The sequence below is a fragment of the Cryptosporidium bovis genome (genome assembly GCF_009768925.1).
Source record: "Cryptosporidium bovis isolate 45015 chromosome Unknown contig_4, whole genome shotgun sequence".
NCBI classification, from domain to species: Eukaryota; Apicomplexa; class Conoidasida; order Eucoccidiorida; family Cryptosporidiidae; genus Cryptosporidium; species Cryptosporidium bovis.
In genome coordinates, this window is record NW_027125050.1 from 635,311 (window position 1) to 659,088 (window position 23,778).

Genomic DNA, 23,778 nt, shown 5'->3' on the forward strand with positions numbered 1-23,778 from the left:
GATAAGTATTTTATTAACACCATTCAAATTTTAGAGTTAGACCCCAGTATTCGGACCACTAATATAAATTACACATATCAATATTATATTGTTTTTATACGATATGTTCTATACACTTGGAAAAAAACCAAATTTAGTATCTATTTGTATTTATCTTTTTAACAGGCTAGTACTTCTTAAACTAACATATGTAACTCATGAATGTAAAAATACACTGATATAAAGGCAAACAAATGCTTCCAATGCGAGCAAATTAACTTCATCCAAATAATGATGCAGTAACCAAATTTATCAACAAAATTCAATATGTAAAAAGCTGTATAATGTTTAAATTATAATAATCAACAACTGCAGAAGGTGAATTAGTTAAAAAATTAACAAATAACCTAATTCATCATGTTGCTGTGATATTACCATATAACTTATTTAAATTGAAATGCTGTGAGTTTGATACATATTGATTAATTATATTACTGTATGTTAGTGCTCGTCTAATGTGACATTTCAAATCAGTTTCGAGTGAAATAAGTAATACATACAAGGTCTCACCAGTAGAAGCTGTTTTATACAAATTTGTCTAATATTGATTAATTAATAAATTATAACAGATACATTGACAGATAATATAAATTACTATTGATACTAATAATATTAACAATCGGAATTAGTCAAGTACATTTATATCTACTAATATTAAATTTAGTTAACTACATTTTCTTCATTCTCATTATCGTTATCGTTGTTCTCAACAATATCCTCATTTTCGTTTTCAATATTATTATTACCACCAGCTCTAATCTGTTTGGAATTGTTGCAGAGCTTCTCAATAAATAATTCTTTGCTTATTGGTTCAATACCCAATCCTAGTTTATCCAAGGCCTTATTAATGTCGTCCTCACTCATTTTGTCACCAAATGTCTGCAGTAGTATGACCAATCTCTTCCTATTAATATCAGAACTTGTCGATTTTAGGCTTTCAATTAATTCCTCTTTTGAATATTTATCTTTTGACATCTTACTATATGCATTCATAGCCTTCTCAAAGTCTATATTGTCAGTCCCGAACTCCTTCTTGAGTTCCTCGCATTGTGAGGACGTAGGTGACATACCCAATGAATGCAAAAATTTAATTAGACTTCTATGGTCGCACTTTCCTGTACTGTTAGATGACACATTACTGAATTCCAATTCGTAAACTGTTGGCTCTTTTTTAACGATTGTTGCTTGTCTTACTATTTCAAGAACATCCTCTACAGACGATTCGTCTGCTATGTCATCATTTGAAATTTCGTCTCCAAACAACTCGTCATCGGAACAAACTGATTCACATTCGCTTTCTGAACCAACCAACACAACCAGCTCACCATACTTTATGTTTTCTATCTCTATTTTATTGCATTTGTAAATAAACGCATCCAATGTATTATTCAAAATCTCCATCTTTTATATGAAAATGTATAATTAAACCTTATTACGTTAATATTTATACAGTCGATCTCAAATAATAAATTACCTAATATATTAGTGCATCAATATAAAGTTATGTCCGTATTTTGATTAACAATAAAAATATTTAAATTTTAATGTATCTCCATTTATTTACCTTTAATTTTCTATTTTATACTTGCTTCCTGTCCTTATCATACCATGCTATCTTTAATTAGTACGTATATATTTGCATATGTATACCTTTGAATTTAACTTTTAATTAACTGCTAAAGAACATTTAAGACCGAACTTTGGATACAGAACATATACTTTGCTGGCAAAAAATATTTAAATACCGTATTACGCAAATTTATACTAGTTTACATTTATTTAAATATATTCATTCACTGCATTGCACCTTACATGTACCTTGCCGCGTTTTTCTTGTCTAACCATCATGCATACATATACATGCTAATTACATGCGTATATTTATTATTATATACATCCTTTTAGTATTTATATATTTGCGGTATACGTCATATGCATGTCTCGAATATCTTATAAATGTGTGCATACAACAAAGTGCAAACATGCACAGGAGAGAATTGGAGGAAATATAGAATAATTTTTTGTTAAGGTTTAAAGATAGAAACAATGCGTGTCCAGTAGAATGTTTCGTGTTTTTTAAGAGTAGTGTTGCGATACAGAGGCAGGTTTATTCACTTTGTTTCTTATTATTTTTGTTTGTGCCAATCGCATCTAATATCGAAGTTAATTCATTGCATAGACTTTTTGTGAACTTGAGACTTAAATGAGAGGGAATAAACGATGTTTTACTTCACAGGTTCACAATAAATTTAGATGACATCCGAGAGGAGTGATGCAGAGTATAAAATAGGGAGAGAATAGACGTTTCATTTCTAAGTAGGAATAGGGTGTTACGCCGTTTAACTGTGAATTATATGTGTCTTGACTTGGTTTGCAAATTCATTTCTTGATCTGTAGCTTTAGAAAGGTGCATGCATGCAGAAGGTGATGCCGATTCAAGCAGGTGGATCTTAAAGGCGGCGGATCTAGAAATATATTAAAAAAATTTGGACCAAAAAATAAATGTTTTTGTGTGTACATGTGGGATAATTATCAGCTACAAAAATTATTACTTAATAATTAATTATTGAAAATTACTCACTTCTGCACGTTCTAAGGATATAAACACAATCATAGTGTTTATTCAATATTGAATAAACGTAAGAGGGAATGGAGGTAGGTTGAGTAGACACACGATTATTTGATTTATTTAGGAGGAAACAGAGTGATACAGACCAGTAGTTTTTTTGTTGGTGTGTTATTATATCTGCTCACCAATATTAAAAAATAAAACGTATTTGAAGTTAAATAGGCGTAAACCAATAAATAAAATAAAAAATTTGTAATAATTTATCTCAAAACCACATTGATATAAAATGAGACCCAAGTGGTATTTTGAGATAAGCATTATTTGCATATCAACATTAACATGTTATTTTGGAAATCAGTACTATTCTGTATATGGGGTACATTTAAACAAGAAAGTACAAAATTTAAGTATTGAGAGTTCCGGAAAACTACTGGTTAATGACAATAATAGAGAATCACCTAGTGAAGAGGAATCTTCTACGGGCCCTGATTCAGCTAATAATGAATCTTCATCTACAATTACTAATATAAATACGAACACTAGTACTAGTACCGGTTCCACTTCAAGTACAAGTGCTAATAAGACCACATCCGATTCAAAAGGGGGTGATTTTGACGATGAGGATGACAATACAAACAAATATACAGAGTACAATGGTACGCTTGATTGGGAAAGTGTTGTCGTTAAAGATGGAATTGCATATGATGGTAGGTTTTGCAAAACTTATTCTCTGTTTTTTCACAAATATTAAAATTAATTTACTTAATTCAGCTGAAACTGGACTACCTATTTTACCTGATATGAGTGACGGTTTTGAACATGAATATGATTATAGAGGCTCGATTACTGCAAATAAAAGTCTAAGTGACGGAATTGCCTGGATAATCATTTTCTCTTGTATAATTCTACTGGTCATTATGATCATAGTAATTACCATTGTTTCTTGTGTAAGACATAGAAGGAACAGGAGGAGGAGGGAAAACGAGAACAATTCAAGCGAAGTTAATTTTAATGATAATCAATACGCTTCAGAAGGATGACGGTAGAATTCGATTACAAATAAATATAACTACACACTTTAATACAGAAATATATAGGTAAACTGGCTTTTATTTAAATATATATAGTGCACGGCGCTTTATTCACTGTTTTTCTGAAATTCGAGATATGTAAACAAACACACTAAAGTACTACTTTGACAAAATTTTGTATTGTATCACTAATATTTTAATTTGAGGTGCGGTTAAATTTATCATTACTTTTTTTTCTATATTATCTGCCAAATCCTTATACTCACTTTTCTTGTACATACAGTGGAGTTCAACCTCATATTTCCCCCACCTTACCGACCATAGATCTCGAATCTACTTCTCTCAAAACTTCTAGGTTTCATTATTCATTAATTTTCCTTCAAGCAAGCTTGTGGGGCGGGGACCACCTACATGCACTATTAAGGTGCAAAGGCACAGACTTTTTCGCTTGGCGCCATCTTGAAATCCGTGTTGTCTAGAATTAATATATTAGGAACACACATACAGGAGTAAAAGTAAAAAAATAAGGTAAAAAAAGGATTTGGTGTGATTGAAAAGAGAATAAGTAGTAGATTATACAGATTGTCATATCCATAATTAATAGAATAAACGCAAAAGTCGGTGCATTAAGTGGGAATAACGGTGATATATACAAGGATGGTGCAAATAAGTGGCATTGAGATGAAGGGTGACAACAATAGTGATTGTTGTTCATGTGCAGAGGGGAGTGAAGGGAAAAAGATGAACACTGCAAAAGTTTCATTGAATAAAGGGAACGTTGATGGCGTATGTGTGGAGGAGAGTAACAGAAAGCCAACAATAAACGCAAGGAGAGGGATAACAAATATGATTGTGAGTATGGCATTTGGAGATGAAAGCGTGTCTAAGCACCAATATAAAAAAGGTAGCATAGCGTATATATTAAGCAGAATACAAAATATAATGGGAATAATAAGTTTGGCTTTTTCGATAATTATTATTGTGTTTTTAATAACTTCCAGGATAAATAGGGGTAAAAAAGGCATATTAAACTCCTATCCAGTAGGAACTATAGGGAGGTCTGTTAAATTTGACTTGATGATGGAGAAGTCAATGGACAATGGAGGAAGCATCAGTGATGATGTTGAAGTAAATCATGAAACTTCTTTGAACAGCGAAACTATAGATGACCCTGAGTACTGGGCAGATGATGATGACAAGGATCTTTGGGACGACGATAGCGATGATTATTTGGAGATGGACATAGTTAAATCTGAGGAGATAGACGAAGATGATCAAAGTATCAAAGAAAAAAGTGACGAAGACAAAGATAAATTGCCTCAAAAAATAACGGGTGAAAGGAACAAGGGGTTGAGATCAAAAGGGATAAAAGTTTCGCTCCCTTCTTCATTGACATTATATGGGAGAGTTAACGATAATGATTCATATATAAACGGTATATACAATATAATTATGGAAAATGACAATGAAAAGGATAAAAGATACCCTAAACTACAACATGGAAGAGCCATATATATGAAAAAGGGTACTGGTAATTTATCAGATTTATATATTTATTTTGATGGTAGGCATGAATTTTGGATCTTAAGTAAAAGCATGGATGTAAACGCAAGTAATCCACTTGCTTTTTTACCTGATCATGCACTTATACCTATTAGGCATGTTGGACCATACGGAGCTCATTCAAACACTTCATGGGTCTTCAGATACCATGAAAACAACAAAGTTCGTGTCATTAAAGATAACACTGTTAGGGTTGTTGAAAATTCTTCTATTAACAACCCGAGAATCCCAGTTTATATTACAAAATCAACGCACAATTGGCATATTAAACATCAAAAAGAAAAGGAAACACTAATTAACGAAAAGGAGGGTACAAAAAATTACATTGATCCATATTCTATTGAGTAATTGTTATCCATCATACTGGTCAATAAGTCAAGTTTAAGTTTAGGCAGTTGCCATTTAACCATTCAACTCACTAGTTTAGTTCTTTTTTGTAGTATGGAGTAGAGAAAAGTAGTTAATAGTAGAATTTAGTTATATCAGAACACTTGTTTTTGTTTAATTTTAATTTGACTTTTTTGTGGGATTCATACAATAATTTCGTCATATCTTGTTCTCGGAGTATAGTATATTAGGATCTCTAATTTATATGTTCTAAATCAACCCGCTTTTGTTAATTATTATTTTTATGTTTAATATTTTCACATGCAGAAAATGATAATTACCGGTACTTTTTTTGTTTAAATATATTTCTTTGTGCCGGTATATAAGAATAAAAGTTAATAATACTAAAACAATAATATATAGATATATATAAGACTGAATGCTGCATTTTAATTGACTTTGTAAAAGCAAAAGTAAACGACTAGTTACTTGTCATTTAATATAACTATATTGTCGTATGTTCATTTGTCTATAAATTGCTTATTAAACATATAAATTACAAGTACATATTTGTTATTCAGCGTCAAGATGTACTCTGAAAGTGAGGAGTCATGGTAAGTTTCATTTTTCCCTTATAACTTGAAAACAGATAGAAATAGTGCTCCATTAAAAGTAATAAGCAAAAGTGTATTATTGAGTGAGGTCAATAAAAGTTGTTTTAATATCACGGTTTATTGCTTTTTTTGACTCAATGTTTTCTATTTGCTTCAGTATGGGTCTGCTTAACCTTTTGAAAAAAAAACTATTCACTAACATTCCTTGTGAATATTTATGCAGGTACTCTGTATCAGAGCCATTAACTGCAAAGGACATGTTGAAAATAGGTATATTAGAGTACAACCCACAAATTGGAGTTGCAGTTTCAAAGGAAATGAGGGAAATATCGTGGGAATTGGTAGATTGTATTACTTTACCAATAAAAAAACTGAAGGATAACTATATTTTAGACAATCCTTTTTCTAAGTTAAAGGTGAGTTATTTAATGATTTAAAATAAAAATTTAAACAGATTTATGATTAAATTTGATTTCACACCTTTTTGACTTTGAAAAAATTTCAGAAAGTGAATAAATTGGTGTTAAAAACACAAAATATAGTTGAAATAAAGGAGTCATTAGAGTTGTTGTCGAATTATTGTGGAGATAAATCAGACGTTTACAACGAAGTCACTGAATTAACTATAGAAATGAGCAAATTAAGGTACAAAAGAGAGGAATATAACGATTTTTTTGAAAGCTTTATTTTTGACTTTTTAGGATATATAAATAAAACTGAAGATTGCAAAATGAAAATACCATATATTAAAAAGCTGACAATTAAAAACGCAAATATATCTATATTGGATTTTTTTCAACTTATAAACCATGAACCAGAGTTCTCTAGATTAAATGATCTTGAAATAATCGATTGCAAAATTAAAAACTACTCCGACTTGCACAGTACCGATAATTTTGCGTCTTTATTGAATGAAAGCATAACAGGAATTAAAGTGATCAGAACAAAACCAATTATATCAAAATACTGCTTAAAATTAGAGGTAAGTTAAAAGTTTTTGTGAATTTTATTTCTTTTTTGAATACAACTTGCTATCGAATTACCATAGAAAATATCATATGAGCCTGTATTAAACTCCTCAGAGGATAGTGATCTGGAATATATTTACGATTTTTTGCCTGATGAAGATGACATATTAATGTATGAGGACAGTTTAAGCAAAACTGGGGGTGGAAATAAAAGTTATCATATTGAGAATGTTGAACTAATAATACCTAAAGGTGTTGAAGATGATTACTTTATTAGTAACTACCTTATTGATTGCTTTCCACAAATTGAAAGCATTAGCGAATTGAAAATAATAGGAAATGGGAAAAAATTGGTAAGAGATGTTGATTTTAACAACATAATCATAAACAATAAAAGAAAAACAGGGAACAAAAGCAACTTAAATAATGGCAGGGTGTGTCTTAATTTGGAAAAACTAATACTGAGAAACATATACATTTCATTGGAGACACTGGAATATCTTTTATATTTATACAATTTCGAAAAAGAATACATTAAAACCCTAAATGAAGCACATTGTGGCACAAATAACCAATATAAGTACCCAACCGTAATTGTGGACTTTAACATTGAGTTTGAAAGTTCCTTGAAATACGACAAATACTCTATTAGAAAGTATATAAACAATCTAACAATAGAGGAGGAATCAAATTTTATGATTAATTCTGACTTGAACAAATATGGATTCGGTAATATTAATGATAACAAAAATAATAACTGCGAGTATACTGGAAACGTTTACGAGTACAATAAAGGATTTGGAAGTAGCAGTAACTCAAATAAAAATGATATTTATGCTAATACAAGTTCCAATTATTCTGATTCCGATTTTGGGTTTAAGAATAATGGAGGAATGGAATTTGGTGTAAACAATCAAGAGATTTCAAAAGTTGATATATTTAGATTCGATAATCAGTATATTAGTGACAAAAACGATGTTTATGTGAGACCATATATAAATATAAAAAGATGGAAGATATTTGTAGAAGGTAAAAACAAAAAAATGGTCGAAATGGAGTACAGAAGAAAAGAAGCAAACAGGAATAAATATGGGGTTATGATAGTGGATGAACAAATTGAATATATACTATTAAATGACGAGGAAATAAGTAGTATTGTATGCAATCTGGTATCAAAAACGCTTGTTTGCAATGTAATTGATCACAATAAAACAAAATTAATTGTTTCACCATATGTGATTAATTTTTCAATAGGATATGATAATCTTATATATTCTGGTTATTTGTTAAATATAATACATTACTATCAAGAAAGCATTGTTGAGTTATCAATAACAACCTGTCTAATTCCAATGAACAATGGTTATTTTAATAATTTAAAATTAAGCAATATTAAAATACTTAAGGTATCTTTGTTTAAAAACAACAACCTTACACCTAGTGATCTAATTGACTTGTGTAAATGGCTAAATAATCATGGAAAGAAACTGGAAGAAATACACATTAGAGTAACCGGAACCACATCTGATTGGATTCCCTCAAAAGATGAAATTACTAGATTAGAATCAACATGGAAAAAAATATCTCCGATTGCTGGAGGCAACAACAAAGTTAAATTCGAATGTTGTTTTACAGATCACATATTTTATAAAATAAACAAAAATGATGACTTTTACGACAGCGAAGGCTCTGATTGATTTTCCATATTATCTCTTAGTATTTAAGCCCTTTTTTCCAAAAAAAGGAAGATCATGTTCTAAATACAACTTAACTGAATACTGTCATAAAAACTTAATAAAATATACAATCTTTATTAAATGATCACAAGTGAACCGAGTTATAGAGCTCGTTTTTAATGCATCCATCTTAACCCAAATTTCCCAGAATTCTAAGAGCAATCAGAACTACATAATCAAAACATTCACATTTCATTACAAAAAAAGATAAGAGTATTAATAAGATTCATAGAGTGGATAAGATATAGATGGTGAATGAACATAAAATTTAAAACGTATCTAGTTGCTCTAACGCAAAAATAGAGACGAGAATATAGTTTTGTCCCATAAATGGAAAACTAATTCATCTTAAATTTAATATATATACATTAATCGAAAAGCTATTGATATTTTTTAGTAGTAATAATAATGATACTGAAATAGCATACAATGCAAAGTTTAACATCACTAAGTGGGATTTTAAAGTATTAATTCCCACCCCACAGGTGGTAATACTTGTTTTTTAAATCACTCAATCCTTAGCATACACAATACGATATCAATATTTATAATGCCATACTTTAAACCATTTTCCTATCTTAAACCATCATTCCTTAATAGTTATTAATATATTAAATAACTTCTAACTTCTCTACGCTGTATGTACAGATATATAGAACCTGGCATCATTCAGATTTTACCCTTCTCTATTGATTGGTTACATAGTCTAAGCTTTCAGTAGCGATTCTCTTGATGTAAGAATTTTCGCCTTCACTAACATCTCTTTTAGTAGGGTATCCATCTTGGGAACTAGGTAAATTGTCAAATAAATTTGCTCTTAATTGAATTTGTTGAATAATGTGTAAATTTTCCTTGGCTTTTTTCCTTAATAGCCTTTCGATAGAGGCAGTATAAAACCTAGGGATGATTTGTTGTCTTGTCAGTATGATATGGATATCAGTTATATCTGTAACGAGTTTAAAATGCTCCGCTTTAATATAAGGCATGTTGAACAATGTCACCTCGAGATTTTTACATATATTTTTTATATCTTCGTTCTTCAACCAACAAAGGGACTCGTCGCTATCAATATAATTTGAAATGCTTTGCTGGTACAATCTCCATTGTTCTAATCTATTAGCATGATTAATTTTGTTTTCCTCTAATTTTAAGGAGAAGTTAATGTTTGGATTAGATTTAGGATAAAGTTCATTCGCAAGCGTAAGCAAAGATTTTACATGATACTCTTCCAACAAACCATTATACTCCTCCGAAGGAGCCCATATTAGTTGACTGGAATCTTCTCCCTCCAAAAATGGAAACAATAGCGGATTACGCCATGTACTTTCGTATTTGCAATCTTTAGTAAGTTTGATCAAGCTTGAATGTAAATCATTCAACGGTTTCATTAGTTCATCATATTTATTATACAAATCTGCTAGTGCTCTTACTAACTTATAAGAAATCTCAGAAGATTCTTCCAATTTCATACGCATCTTCCTCTCGCTTTTTAAAATACTCCTATATTTCCTCTTACCTTCCTTAGAAGAAAATAATGAGACCAAATCATATGCAAATGTATAGCTAGTTCTCAGTGATGTTATGTATTGTCTAGCCGCTTGGAAGAAAGGAATGTCATTCAGCTCCTTCATTTTAGAATCATCACTATTAAGATCATGACCCTTACTTCCAGGACGGGTGTCAGCATTATGTCTGAATCCTGGCATTCTAGAGGAAACTTTTGGATCTACATTTGTACATTTGGCTCCACAATCTGAAATATTTCCCTTGTCATTAATAACCACAGAAGCAGACTCTTTAACATTATATTCCATTCTTCTTTTTACGTCTCTTTCTCTTTCATAAATTGACATTTTCATATATTCCCTATTCCTCACAAATTCCTTAGTTATCTCAGTGTGCCTGATGGAGAGCAAGTGTGAGTGTAGAGTTAAAATAAATGTTGATAATTTCCTTCTGAATGATTCACGAAAAATTTTATCAGACTCTTTCCTTTTTGAAGTATGAATATTTTCCCCAGAGAAGATCGCATTATTTAAGAATAGTTTTCTGTAATGGGAAAGTAATGGCTCCTTATGATTAACCTCTACGAGTGTCGGAAAGTCAACAAAAGCGTCTGTATCAGGATTTGACACAAATTTGTCAGACTTTGGAATGGTTACTATACCATCATTATATGGTTTCCAATCTCCACTGTGTTCAATGCCTTTCTTTTTGAGTTTCCAAGTGTCAGCGAAAGAGTCAGCAGAATTGAATCCAGTACTGAATCCTTCATTTAAGGCAGTCACCATTTGTTTTATATCAAAACCAAATACTGACATGTCCTTAACTACAGAATTTTTATCATTGGCAAATGTGATATAATGTCTAAATTTAACACCTGGGTATCTTCTTATGGTCTGTACTATTTCATAATGTTGAAATGTAGGTGTCAAGTAGTAGTAGTAAAGGAACCATGAGATTACTTCAAGCAATGTTTTCGACTCTTTCGGATCAAATGTAAATATATGTTCATCCTCGTGTAATGAGGTAGAAATAATATCTATTACCACATCATTGTCTGTTTTTGCTTTTCCTGTTTGGAAACATCTATTAATAGCTCCCTGAATGTTAATTGCCTTCACTATGGAACCATCACCAAATATTCCTAAGCCTTCTATTTTAGTAGGTTCCAGTATAATAGGAAATGATGATGAGGCTCTTACAACTGAAGGAAGCAAGGAGATTGGTGTCTCTTCATTGAACAAGTAATGAAGACCCACTTTATAGTTAAATGCTAATACTGACCAGTGTGAACCCTTAAATCTTCTTCTATTCTGAACTATATGCCTCATAAAGAAAGATATCGGATTTGATGAGCATAAATAACCTTTTTTTATATTTAAAATTTTCAATAACTTTACGATTTCTGTTGTAGAAATCTTCACATCATCCTTGCAAGTGTGTACATTCTTCTTTGAAAAGAAATTCCATATTGATGCGCCCTCTGTTGTAAAGTGTGCTGATTGGGTTGGCAAGTAAAACTGCTTCCATATGGTGTTTAATGCTCCTATTGATATCCCAGATACAACATCCCATCTAAGTTTTACTCCTAACAAGCGGTAACGCAGAGCCAGGCCATTCATTGCACCTGATGAATAGGCACCTTTCGCCCCTCCTCCAGTAACTGCTAATATATAACATTTAGATTGAGATGCATCCTGAAATCGTTCCTCAATATTTGGTCTTATGTTAAGCAATGTATCCTCCAATTTGCCTTTCTTTGATATTTTCATAGTTGAATTTAATATCCTATCGACTTCATTATTAATTTCCTCTTCAGAGAGTTTATGTTTTTCAAGCAATCCAAAAGGTCTTGTACTGTCCTCAGTTTCTACGTTCGAAATGAACTGACTTAATAGATCAGTACCATTTGAATCTATAAGCGTTGAATGAATATCAACTTCACTTGTTTCATTCAATTCAAGAACTCTTTCCGATGTTTCTGAAGGGGTAAACACATCAGAGATGTAAGTTCCGTCAGTTCTAGGTTGAGGATGCTTCAAGAGAGATGAATTAGAGTATATTGGAACCAATCTTACTAGACCATCTGTACCAAATACACCTCCAACAAAAAATAATACTTGCAATGAACCAATAAATATCGAGGCGTTTATTAACGAAAGGTTGTATGTTATTGTCATTTTAGTTTGCAACAAATAACCAGCTAATTTATTTGTAGGCTTGAGTGAGTATTCCTATCTCCTGCCTTTAAAACTGAATATTACTTTATAGTTTAGCCTTGTGGATATTTAAATACAGAAGTGCAAGAAACAGCGACTATATGTTTCAAACAAGACTTCTAGTATGATAGTACAAAGTCTATGGAACAACAACAAAATATACAAAGCAATATTTCTGATATTATTATAAGTAGTCCCCCAACAACTTTTAATAATTTAAAATTTTATTTATTTACTGCTAATAGAGTTTCAAATATTTATTTTTATATATAGGTTTCAAATAGCTCAAATATAAATGATTATTATTATGTTATTATTTTGATAATGTTAATATAAATTAGCGGTAGTATACGGTACCCCTAACTTACCCCCGTTAGAAGCAATAGAATTTTCTAATTGATTCTAAATAAGTTAGGTTGGCGCTCAATGGCAAACTAAGTTTGGTTAAAACTAATAAATAATGTCCAGGTAAGATGGTTTAAAATCATAGAAAATATACATCTGCAAGCATAATGGGATATAGCAAAAATGAGAGAAGCACACAGATACAATTCGTACCACAACGTTATTTAAGAAGAGGGGTTTTTTCATCAGTTGACTTGTCAGTATCTGCATTTCGTGATGTACCGGAATCAGTATGTATAGTTAGACTTCCGGAACATATTGCAAAGGAAGTGAATGAATTATTTGAAAAAGGAGAGAAATTTCCGTTTGGTATACAACCTACGCCATTTGAAGACTTTCGAATATTTGATGTTCATATTTTGGACCAAGATTATGTGGGAATACTTGTGGATTTACCATGTAATATTGAAGTATACAAGAGTTTGGACTGTGAAAGTATGTTTAAGTCGACGAATTTAAGTCAAATGCTGTATATATACGATGCCAGAAAGCTACCAAGGTCATTTATAATTTATTCAGGTATAAATATTAACGAAATTTACTATGGCCAACTAAAATCAAATACGGCATATTTAGATCCCTGCTTTGTTTCATTTATTAAATACTTAAAAGAGGTTCTTCACTGGGAGTGGCCTTCAGGATTACTTCCTGCTAGTAAGAATATTAGATCTAGAAAATACAGAAATAATGAACTATTTGATATAAATGAGGTTGTCGAAGCTGAACAGGAAATATTAGATAGGGTGTCCATGCCAAGTCAAGACATGGTCACCATTGAGATAGTTCCTAGAAGTGAGATGAATCAGCAAATTCATTTATTTAAAAATGAAAGAGAGGGTTCTCCTTTTCAAATTAATTCATTTTATAATAAAAATACGAAAGCTACATGTATGGGAATAATAGGCAAGGACGATAGTTTAAGAGACATGATTAGTAGATTCAAAAGAGAGGATTTAAATAAAAAGAACAAATGCAGCAATAATTTTGAATTTGATGAAATTCAAAGTGATATCAGTGATGTTATCTTTAGAGAAAGTTCAGATGATGAGAATTCTAAACAAAACAAAAATAATATCTCTACAGATATTAGTCAACAGAACTACAGTAATAACGGAAAGTCTGATCAATCTAGTTCAAGTTTTAGAGTTTCAACTCAAGATCAAACTTATGCTCAAACACAGACGCAAACTCAAAATGGAGATAATTTTCTTTTTCAAAACAATGATCAGCAATGCTCATCTTTCATTGGAGATTGGGAATCAAATAGTACGCTATCTAACGATGATTAACACAAGAGTTTATTAACAACTAAAATTTAATTAAAACTGTTTAATAACCATATCAAACTAAATTTTACACCTTAATTCTAAAATATGAAAAATCTGTCCATAATAAGCAGAGTGCTGCAGACCTGGAAAATGTCGCAACAGACATTAACATAATAATATATAAAAGTGAATCATTGCCATTGGTAATAAATAAGCGGAGAAACCCGTCGATAATATTTTGTTATCAATGTAAATAAAAGGTAATTTAACTTTCTTGGTTGTTTTCAGTATCGTCGTTCTTATCCTTATTCTCTGTAGCATCACCCTCAACACTGTCAGTTTTGTTATTAACATTGTTGTCACAGCCAGAGTTTGGCTCTCCGATTATTTCTCTTTTATCAGTATCAATTGATAGACTCTCTTGAGAATCTAGTTTTTTCTCGGTAATAGTTGGTTTAACATTAAGTATTTGCTCATTGGATTTACCGGAAAATGAGTCCTTTCTAAGATTGGCAGAAGAAGGAGCAGGTTTCAAAGTGGATCTATTTGACTGGGCACCCTTCTTCTCTCCTCTTTGAATAAGACTTTGAAAGAACCCTTTCAAGGAAGGGTCACCACCAGTAGATGTATTTGAGTTACTTTGACCTAGTGTCGATTTACCAGATTTTAATTTCTGACTTGTTGGAACAGATAACGGAGATGAACTTTTTAAATGAATAACACTTGTTTGTTGTTCCCCAGTGGGTTGTTTAACATCTTCACCCATAACACCAGATACTCCTGAAGTTGGTGAATACTGAACTGAGCCTCCACCTACAATCGCTCCGATTCCGATTGTAGAAGACGAGAATGGTTCTATTTCTGGAATCTGTGACTTAATCGATTCCAAAAAATTACCTAAAGACGGAATATCCTTATCAAACGCAGTGGAAAGACCATGATTGAGATTTTTATCTTTGTTTTCAGAACATATTGCAGAATAATTTGATTTCTGTACCAATTCTTCATATACTAGATTATTTACGTCTGGAACTGTGTCCAACGGAAGATTATTTAAAGATGTTTTAGGTAATACACAAATTATTGAATTATTTGCAGTTATGATTTTGTTAGTAGGATCTATTACTAATCCTTTTTCATCTCTAAATGGGACTCCAAAAAGTCTATGTAATAAGTATTTTAGAAGTACACTTACTCCAAAAGACTGATGAATGTCCCAAGAATTTTCCACACTCGTAACAAAATAACTCATTCCGTACGAGTCTCCGACACCCATTAAAAATGAAAGTGCAAATGGAATTAATGGAACACCATTTACACCTATAGGCACTGTAAACCTTTTTCCTATGTCTGACTTTGTTATAACAACAGCTATTGGTATTCCTAAATTCACTTTAGGATATGATTCTATAGACTCATTTTCAAGTCCATTTTCATTTGAATTTTCAGATTCACTAATACTATTTTTAGAATTCACTTTTGCTATCTTCCCCTTGTTACATATTCCAATACCATTTGAACATAAAGTGCTGAAATAATGACTTGTTTCTTGAATCATGATGTTCTGTAATTGCGGTGATAACTTTGATTCCTCTAGAGAACGCATCCAAATGCTTTGAATTTCCTGTACCCATGTAGAAAAGTCATCGTTTAAAGTCCAAGGAAGAGACCCATCTAATACTATTAAAAACATTATATTCGGTGATCTGAGAGAAATTAGATCTTCCCCAGAAATACTTACCATTGAACCTCTTGTGTCTTCATTTCCAATATCTAATGAATCACGTGTCTGGTTTTCTTCGATAGCATTGTTACTATTTCCTAATACTGAAGGTGTATCTGCATTTTGACCATTTAATATTGACACTAAACGCCTAACTATTTCATCCGACAATTCACAGTGATCTATACTCCAAACATCTATTGTTGCTTTCCTATTTCTCACAGTTGCGTTATCCAAATCATTATCTCCACTACTTGCATTATCATCTAAATCGTCATCTTCCTCCTCTTTCAACATATCACTTGAAACCTTTATGCTCGAAAAATATAAGCCCATATACGGACTCTTTTCAGAGTTTAAGTTTGAAGTTAACAAAGATTCATTGTTTAAACCGGTTCTTTGTTCTTTCATCTTTTCCTTGTCTTTCTCACCTATTCTTTTCAGTTCTTCTATTAACTCAGACTTGCCACCATTCGCCCTGCCAAATACAAATATTGTCCCATGAAAATCTTCAGTTTCATTCATATCCTTATTTTTTAAACAACTTCTCAGAATGTCCTGCCAAAGTCCTTGACTCTCTTGTTTAATTCCTGAACTTCCTACTCCACTTCCCATGTACTTTGAAGTAAATTTTGTAAAAGATGTCGATACAGAATGACTCATTGAAAAGGATTCTCCTCTAGATCCTCTCGGTAAATGCAACACACTACTTTGTTTTCTCATTTTAACTTAAAATCTCACGCCTACTTAGTCTCAAGTTGCTTCGTTTTAGTGGTATGGTGTACTTCAGCGAAAACTCGTGTAATTTTCTTTTATGTATACTTGCAACACTTTTATTTGTGTGTGCATACATACATACATATGCAATTATCTCTGTATTTTTATTGTGCAAATTAATTTTTAACTCCTTTGCTTCATTTTTTTCCCTCTAATTATCCTTTACAACGTTTTGGCGGCAATTTTTCTAGAAACTATTCCAAATGTATTTTTGTGAAAGTGAAAAAAATGTGATTTTAAAATTACGTATAATTTTAAATCCCGGTACCTAAAAAAATTAATTTTTGATTATTTTATTTTTACTTGTCACTAATTTAAAGAGAAACAAGGTTTATTAGGTCTAAAGTAAATTGAATGTATTTCACTGGAAAGAGAGAAAAGAAGTAATTAAATGCATTGTTCACTTATTTGACGGATTTCAAACAGCCCAACTTGGATATTGGGATAAACATTGACAGAAGTATATTTTTCATTACTATTTTGGCATGTGCAAAGGGTTCAAAATGATGACAACGATATGCCACTTTTTTTTGATATTACTTCTTTTGAGTGCATTTTCTCCGGAAACTTTGTGTTCAGAGCAACAAACTAATCATCATAATCCAAGGTCTCCGTCGTCACCCACTTCACCTTCTGCTCGGTCTTGTTCTCAGTTCTCGAATTTGGTGCCCTCTGCAAGTGAGATGGAGCCTATTGAATTTGAAACTAATGAAGGCAAACTAGGAAAGGTAAAATCAGAGTCACTCAAATTCCAGTTGAAGGACAGGAGTTTTTTCACAGAAGAATTAAGCAAATTGCTAGACTTTAATTCAATAGTATCAGCTTCTTGTGGAATTGATTCACTTAAGAAAGTTGGTGGTTGGTTGAATAAACACAAGAATTCGTTGCCATTTTGGCCTTCGGTTTATATTCCACCTCCAAAAAACTTGATTACCTTTTATGGTTGTGATTGGACATTATGTGAGAGAGAAGTTGAAAACCAAGCTACAAATAAGCTAAATACACTTCAAACTAAACCATTGAAAGGTTTCTCAAGTTCTGAGAATAAGAACGATGATAACAGTATGTCTATTGAAAGTAAGCTGAAAGGGGAAAATATTTCAAAAGGAGATATTTTAAATGCTTTGAGTATTTGGTGGTGTCAAAAAGCGCTACCTCAACTTATAACTGATAGGGAGACCGCTTTCCAAACGATATTTAAAGAGTTTTCACTTCCAGTAGTCGATCAAGGTTTGGGTCTAGATAGTGACGAGGCAAGTGGATCTACGGCAACAACGTTGCATTTAAATTATAATGAGGATCTTTCATTGGAATCATCACCTGATGATGTTGAAGTATCTATGATTGTTCCGAATGATATTACAGGTTCGAAAGATACCTATTCTTACCCAAATAAATTGGTTTTTCTTAAAAGTGCTTTAGTCAAACCAGTTAACTGTTATATTTTAGATAAAGACAAAAATTTACAAGAAATAAAAAGTGAACTTAGAGAATTAATTGATTCTGAAAGAAATAGATTAGAATCAAGCTTGGCCTTTGTATTACAGATAGAAAGGTCAATTTGGAAAACAAGTAAGGCTTTTTCTATTCTCGGAAAAAATATTCTTTCTGTTCAAAGACTTATTGGAACTTCTAGACTGTACACTGAGGAGATAAGAAGAGACCTTTTCAAAATTTTCTCAGTTATGGAAAATAACGCTAATCAAGATACAAATAACGAATTAATGGGTTTTGACGATCTTGAAATTATCATACTAGAGATTTGCCGCATTCAATCAATAACAGATGCAATTTCAATTGTTACTATAAAGCTTATTAAAAAAAATAAATTCTCTAGAAATACAGCTCAAGATGCTGAACACCTACTTATGGATTGGATGTTTGCAGACATGAATATCAGTAAATCCATGATCCCTAACACGAAACCTGTTGTTACTAAGAAAAGCAGTCCACATTTTATAGATAGATATAAAAAGATGAAAGCTAACGGTGACATAGTTTTCAAATATATTAATCAACCTGAAAAAGATTGACAGAAATAACACAAAGTTAATAATTATTAGTTGGATTTGACGGCAATGGCAATTAAAACTGGCTGGGAAATTGTAATAATTATAGAAATAAATTATCAGTGAATGAGTACTGTAGTTCAAAACAAATTAAATAAGACGTTTTTTCCTCCATTATCTCTAAATTGTTGCACTATGTACATATGTTTTACAAATAAATACACATTATTCCAGAACAGACGGTTTTTTCATTTACTCAATACTGCTATTTTCGCCTTCTAAATACACACATACATATGTGCAATGATAAAATACAATCATAATTATTGGTATTTTAAACATTATTTCCTATATCAATTTCATCATTTTTATTTTTTAGTTCAACAAGAAAAATGCAAATAATGTAATTAATTCACTTATATATAATTTCAAAAGCATTTACACAGATTGCGCATCAAGCCATCTATATATTGACATTCTTTCGATACCTGTATGACTGAATTCAGATAATACCTGGGAAAATACCCGCCCAAATTGATGTTTAACAATATTTCTGGAAAAAACAGTTAAAGTGGAGAATAATGGAAAGCTATTTTTTTGAATGAAGTTGTTATTTCCTCATTTAATATTGTTTATTTATCTTTAACACTCATCCTTTTATGTTTAATTTATAGGTTAGTCATTGTCCATTAAACTGGGATGATTGCTATGGTTGATTATTGCCCTAGAAATTTCTATGTCATTACTGTAAGTATTATGTAGTAATTTATGTGTCTGTTCATTAATCCCTGGCTTAAGAACTTTCGGTTTCTTCAGCCTCTGTATCTGCATCTGCATCAGAAGTTGGAGAGGAAGCTGACCCGGATGTTGATGCAGTGATACCGGATATAGAGGCAACCAAAGTACTGTAAGTAGATTCCAATTCAGCGTCGAATTTTGGACAGTAAGTTACTGGACCATTTTTGAGAGTAATCAAGACTTCTTCCTTTATATTAAGTTCAGTTTTTAAAGTTGAAATTAAATCCAAATTAGTTTTATATTTATCTGATTGTGGGGACATTTTTCTGTTACTATCCTCAATCACTTTAATTGAATCTTTCAATTCAGCTACAATTTCATCAACTTGATGAGTTATTATTAATTCAAGTTCGGAAATACCACTAGAAAGAGAAAAATCACCTTTAAACAGTGCCAAAATAAGTTCCCCTAATTTCAATTTTCGTTCATTATATTTAACTTCTTGAGTTTCTATATTTTTTTCCAGTTGTTTAAGAGGGTCAGTGCCAGCATAACTCTCTAATGAGGCAATTTTTCTCTTGCATTGATCTATCTTATTCTGGCTTTGTTCTGTAATGTTTATCAATATTGATTTATATGCTGAAATAACCTTAATAACGTCCCAACTATTGTAATAAATACTCAAAACTAATTCAGTAATTTGCCCGATAATAGGAAGACTATCATACGATTGATCTAAAAAAGAATATAACTTTAAATACGAATTTACTGCAATAGTCTTAAGATCAAGGAAACATTGTAATAACCCTTCCATACTCAGCCCAGCATTTTCAGAAAAAAAATGTGAAGTTGATTCAGAAGTGGACATTTTATATAGATTACAAACTCTTTCCAACAACTCTAAACAATTAACCATACCTGAAACAACGGTAATTCCTGCCATGTGAGTCTCCAAATCACTCGTAACTGGTAAAAAAGTACTAAGATACTCATTTTTACTTTCAAAATCACTTTTTTTCTCTGAGAAGGTATTAAGCCATTCAAAAAATGATCCAAGAGTTGGAAATCTTGCTTGTGATTCCACAACCTCTATGGAATCACTTTTTGTAACTTCTGCTTGATCTTCGTTTGATATTTTCTGGTTTTTTTCCAGTAAATCATGAGTCTCGTCTGAAAGGGAGAAACTAAACCCTATGAAAACTAAAATGCCAAAATATAAAGACAAAAAACACACAAATCCTATTCTATCTCCCATTATATACAAACATATATAATATAAACGTAGATATACTTAATATATGCCCATTTAATTATTTTTTGAAGGTTTTATGCCTATATTTAAATATATATAAGCAACTATAGCATGTAAAAATCTCTTAATATATGTTACCGCCCTTTTGGGCGCAGCATTTTGATCAACAGTGTAATAGAAATAAAAATTAAACAAAAATATGAATTATATTATATTGGTTGCTACTACTATTGGAACAAATAAACAACTGGTTTTATCTTAAGATAATCGTCATCATTCAAATTTATGCGATTTCCGTTGGACCTATTCTTTGTTTCTTGATTGACCCCACTAGAGTCCTTGTTTTTAGGTATATCACTGTCATATTTAAAGTATTTACCTATTTTACTTATCCTTCCTTCTTCAATTAAATTATTGTTCATGTCTGTTAGAGATTTATTTTTTATTTCCAAACTATTCTGATTATTCTCAGTATGTTTCCGTTGGTTTCTAATCCTAGGAATTTGTTTTATTTCATATTTAATGCAAATAAATAAACTAGAGAATGATGATGTTTTGCTGTGAATAATATTTGAATAAATATCACTTAGCAAGTTAACATATTCATCTCTACTTGGTTGCGATGGATGTATCCAAGCTTCTGTATTTATAATTAAGAATGTTTCATTGGTTAAGCTGTCATTTACTTGCTTATAATTAAATTCAGGAATATCAATTTGATTTTTGGAAATATTCATAGATTTTGCTAGCTCATCTTCAAAGAGATTAAACGCATCCCTTTGATTTATAAATGCTTTTTTTGTCTTCAATTCCATTCTAAATATAATTGGGAGTAGATTTGATACATTTTCATTATTTGTATCACTACATTTTAATATCTGATTGTTGACATTACTAATTGCTTCATTACTAATGGATTTTGATCCTGAATTCTTTTCAATAGAGAGTATTTTATATGAAAATACCTTGTTAAACTCATTTGTCTGAGTCGGCATGTTTTTAATAAGTTTTACCAAATCATCTGAATTATTTGTTTTAATGTTTACTGTTAATTTAATTAAAGAATAAATAACGCCTCTGAGTAAATTACTTTCTCCACCACTAACTAATTGAGTAACTTTAACTCTACCTGGATTTATAGATAATGCTCTTGAGAGAATTGAGATAAAGTTATATATGAACTTCTCCTTATTTAATTTAGAGTTAAATATTGTGTTCTCATAGAAGTTATTTATTTCCATTGAAATGCTTATTGAATCGACTATTGGTGTTATTATTTTAACATCACCCATCTTATTTTTAATATCCTCAACATTTAATTTTAAATTGCTATTGGTATTGGTATTGCTCTTTATAAAATTAACTACAGGATCTGAAGTCTTATTGATACTGTTTTTAATTCGTGCCTTTTCTATTTCCATGTTTATTTTTCCCTGATTATCAACTTCTGATATTTTATCATTGTCATATTCTTTACTACTACCACCACCCCTATATTTATTATATTTTTGGACTGAATTAGTGGCTTGATAATATTTGTATAAATCATCCTGATCAACCATAATATCACCCATACCAGCGTATTTTGTCATTTCATTGTTTTTATTGTTATCATTTATTTTTTTCTCTTTATTTATCATTCTTCCTCCTAAATTTGAGTGTAAAGGTGGGAATGGAATATCAACTCCGCGATTTCCACTTTTTTTATCATCTCTGGTTACCTTTTTCATAAACGAATCATTCACGTGCTCAATTTTAACATTGGTATTATCATCATTCATGTCCGGAAAACTAAATATATTACTTTGGGGTTGAAGTAACCTACTATTAATTTGAGGTTCTGATACAGTGTAAATAAAAGCACCATAACAAATACAATACAAATCAGAATTTACTTGAACACCAAAATTTGTTATATTTTTTGAATCTGGATTTGCTTCCACATTTCTTGTTATCTCACAAAACTCTGGACTCCATATTTCAGTTCCATTCAACAGTCCCATGCATACAGACCCTTTTGATATTTTATCCGATTTTATTATTAATTCATTTTCAGTTTCATTTAACACCACAAATAAATTCTTAGATCTTTTTGTGTTATTAGTTATTGCATTACTATCCTCATATATATCTTCATAGTAAATTATAAGTGAATCATACTTGGGTTTATTTCTAGAAGTTATCATATATTTATCAGTACCTATCTCAATAGTTGAACCTTCATTCAAATTATGTAAAAAACCTGACCTTTCGTCTTCGAATGTAATTGATGAAAATCCATTTGTAAAACTATTTTCCCATAGGTCCAATTGTATATTTACCAGAGATAACAATGAACGTACTGCATCAATACCATTTAGATTTTTTCTAGATGTAATGTCACTAATACTTTGTATCTCTTCTGTTGTATTTTGCGATATTGTTGTGTTACTATTCGTTATATTATTCCCATTAATTTGCGTATTTAATATAGAGCCTAGTATAAAAAATAATATATAACTACACATTAATTATATATATGTCTATATTTCGCAGTTTAAATGTATTTGTACAACAAAAAAGTTAATATTTTATTTTTAACAGTAGTAAATATAATCCTTTCTCATAAAAATGAAAATTATGTTCAGCTAATCTACTCATAAAAAAGGCGTGCAATTACTTTATCTTCCTAAATTTTCTAGAGTAAAAAATAGTAAGGGATTGGGATTGTAACATTAGCAAATACGGTAATATACCCTATTTCACTCTACCATTATTCTCCAATGCATAAATTTTTTATTAAAAGGTGAGAAAAAGGGCCTTGACCTCTGAAAAAATATAACTAAATATAGAAGGGTTCATATGGAATCGTATTGAAAAAGAAAGATATTGTTTAACTGTAATTCTGTATATGTTTGACCTTAAATTAAAAGACTAACCCTCTATGTTATACTACTGTAAATATACTTATGCATGTAGCTTATATGAATGCATGGGCGGTAAGCATGGTAGCATACTAAATAATTTTATCTGAAAAGTGAAATGAGCTCAGTTAATT

General features: G+C 30.9%; 10 protein-coding genes across 10 annotated transcripts; 5 read left to right on the plus strand and 5 right to left on the minus strand.

The window, feature by feature from the left end:
* Nucleotides 1-699: 699 nt before the first annotated feature.
* On the minus strand, nucleotides 700-1,440 carry FG379_002804 (uncharacterized protein; the record flags this gene model as incomplete). The annotated part of the gene is made up of 1 exon (XM_067328494.1): nucleotides 700-1,440. The coding sequence occupies one exon, from the start codon at nucleotides 1,438-1,440 to the stop codon at nucleotides 700-702; it is 741 nt and encodes a 246-aa protein (XP_067181992.1).
* Nucleotides 1,441-2,894: 1,454 nt separating this feature from the next.
* On the plus strand, nucleotides 2,895-3,648 carry FG379_002805 (uncharacterized protein; the record flags this gene model as incomplete). Its single annotated transcript, XM_067328495.1, has 2 exons — nucleotides 2,895-3,315; nucleotides 3,380-3,648. 2 exons carry the CDS (start codon nucleotides 2,895-2,897, stop codon nucleotides 3,646-3,648), a joined length of 690 nt encoding a protein of 229 aa, XP_067181993.1.
* Nucleotides 3,649-4,296: 648 nt separating this feature from the next.
* FG379_002806 (uncharacterized protein) lies at nucleotides 4,297-5,550 on the plus strand (the record flags this gene model as incomplete). The annotated part of the gene is made up of 1 exon (XM_067328496.1): nucleotides 4,297-5,550. One exon carries the CDS (start codon nucleotides 4,297-4,299, stop codon nucleotides 5,548-5,550), a length of 1,254 nt encoding a protein of 417 aa, XP_067181994.1.
* Nucleotides 5,551-6,117: 567 nt separating this feature from the next.
* Nucleotides 6,118-8,808, plus strand: FG379_002807 (uncharacterized protein; the record flags this gene model as incomplete). The annotated part of the gene is made up of 4 exons (XM_067328497.1): nucleotides 6,118-6,143; nucleotides 6,367-6,559; nucleotides 6,649-7,125; nucleotides 7,192-8,808. The coding sequence occupies 4 exons, from the start codon at nucleotides 6,118-6,120 to the stop codon at nucleotides 8,806-8,808; spliced, it is 2,313 nt and encodes a 770-aa protein (XP_067181995.1).
* Nucleotides 8,809-9,533: 725 nt separating this feature from the next.
* Nucleotides 9,534-12,530, minus strand: FG379_002808 (secreted of the alpha beta hydrolase superfamily; the record flags this gene model as incomplete). Its single annotated transcript, XM_067328498.1, has 1 exon — nucleotides 9,534-12,530. The coding sequence occupies one exon, from the start codon at nucleotides 12,528-12,530 to the stop codon at nucleotides 9,534-9,536; it is 2,997 nt and encodes a 998-aa protein (XP_067181996.1).
* A 551-nt stretch (nucleotides 12,531-13,081) lies between these two features.
* FG379_002809 (transcription factor TAF7p TAFII55) lies at nucleotides 13,082-14,263 on the plus strand (the record flags this gene model as incomplete). The annotated part of the gene is made up of 1 exon (XM_067328499.1): nucleotides 13,082-14,263. One exon carries the CDS (start codon nucleotides 13,082-13,084, stop codon nucleotides 14,261-14,263), a length of 1,182 nt encoding a protein of 393 aa, XP_067181997.1.
* Nucleotides 14,264-14,507: 244 nt separating this feature from the next.
* On the minus strand, nucleotides 14,508-16,688 carry FG379_002810 (uncharacterized protein; the record flags this gene model as incomplete). The annotated part of the gene is made up of 1 exon (XM_067328500.1): nucleotides 14,508-16,688. The coding sequence occupies one exon, from the start codon at nucleotides 16,686-16,688 to the stop codon at nucleotides 14,508-14,510; it is 2,181 nt and encodes a 726-aa protein (XP_067181998.1).
* A 737-nt stretch (nucleotides 16,689-17,425) lies between these two features.
* FG379_002811 (uncharacterized protein) lies at nucleotides 17,426-18,775 on the plus strand (the record flags this gene model as incomplete). Its single annotated transcript, XM_067328501.1, has 1 exon — nucleotides 17,426-18,775. One exon carries the CDS (start codon nucleotides 17,426-17,428, stop codon nucleotides 18,773-18,775), a length of 1,350 nt encoding a protein of 449 aa, XP_067181999.1.
* A 769-nt stretch (nucleotides 18,776-19,544) lies between these two features.
* On the minus strand, nucleotides 19,545-20,744 carry FG379_002812 (uncharacterized protein; the record flags this gene model as incomplete). Its single annotated transcript, XM_067328502.1, has 1 exon — nucleotides 19,545-20,744. One exon carries the CDS (start codon nucleotides 20,742-20,744, stop codon nucleotides 19,545-19,547), a length of 1,200 nt encoding a protein of 399 aa, XP_067182000.1.
* A 224-nt stretch (nucleotides 20,745-20,968) lies between these two features.
* On the minus strand, nucleotides 20,969-23,248 carry FG379_002815 (uncharacterized protein; the record flags this gene model as incomplete). Its single annotated transcript, XM_067328505.1, has 1 exon — nucleotides 20,969-23,248. The coding sequence occupies one exon, from the start codon at nucleotides 23,246-23,248 to the stop codon at nucleotides 20,969-20,971; it is 2,280 nt and encodes a 759-aa protein (XP_067182003.1).
* Nucleotides 23,249-23,778: the final 530 nt, after the last annotated feature.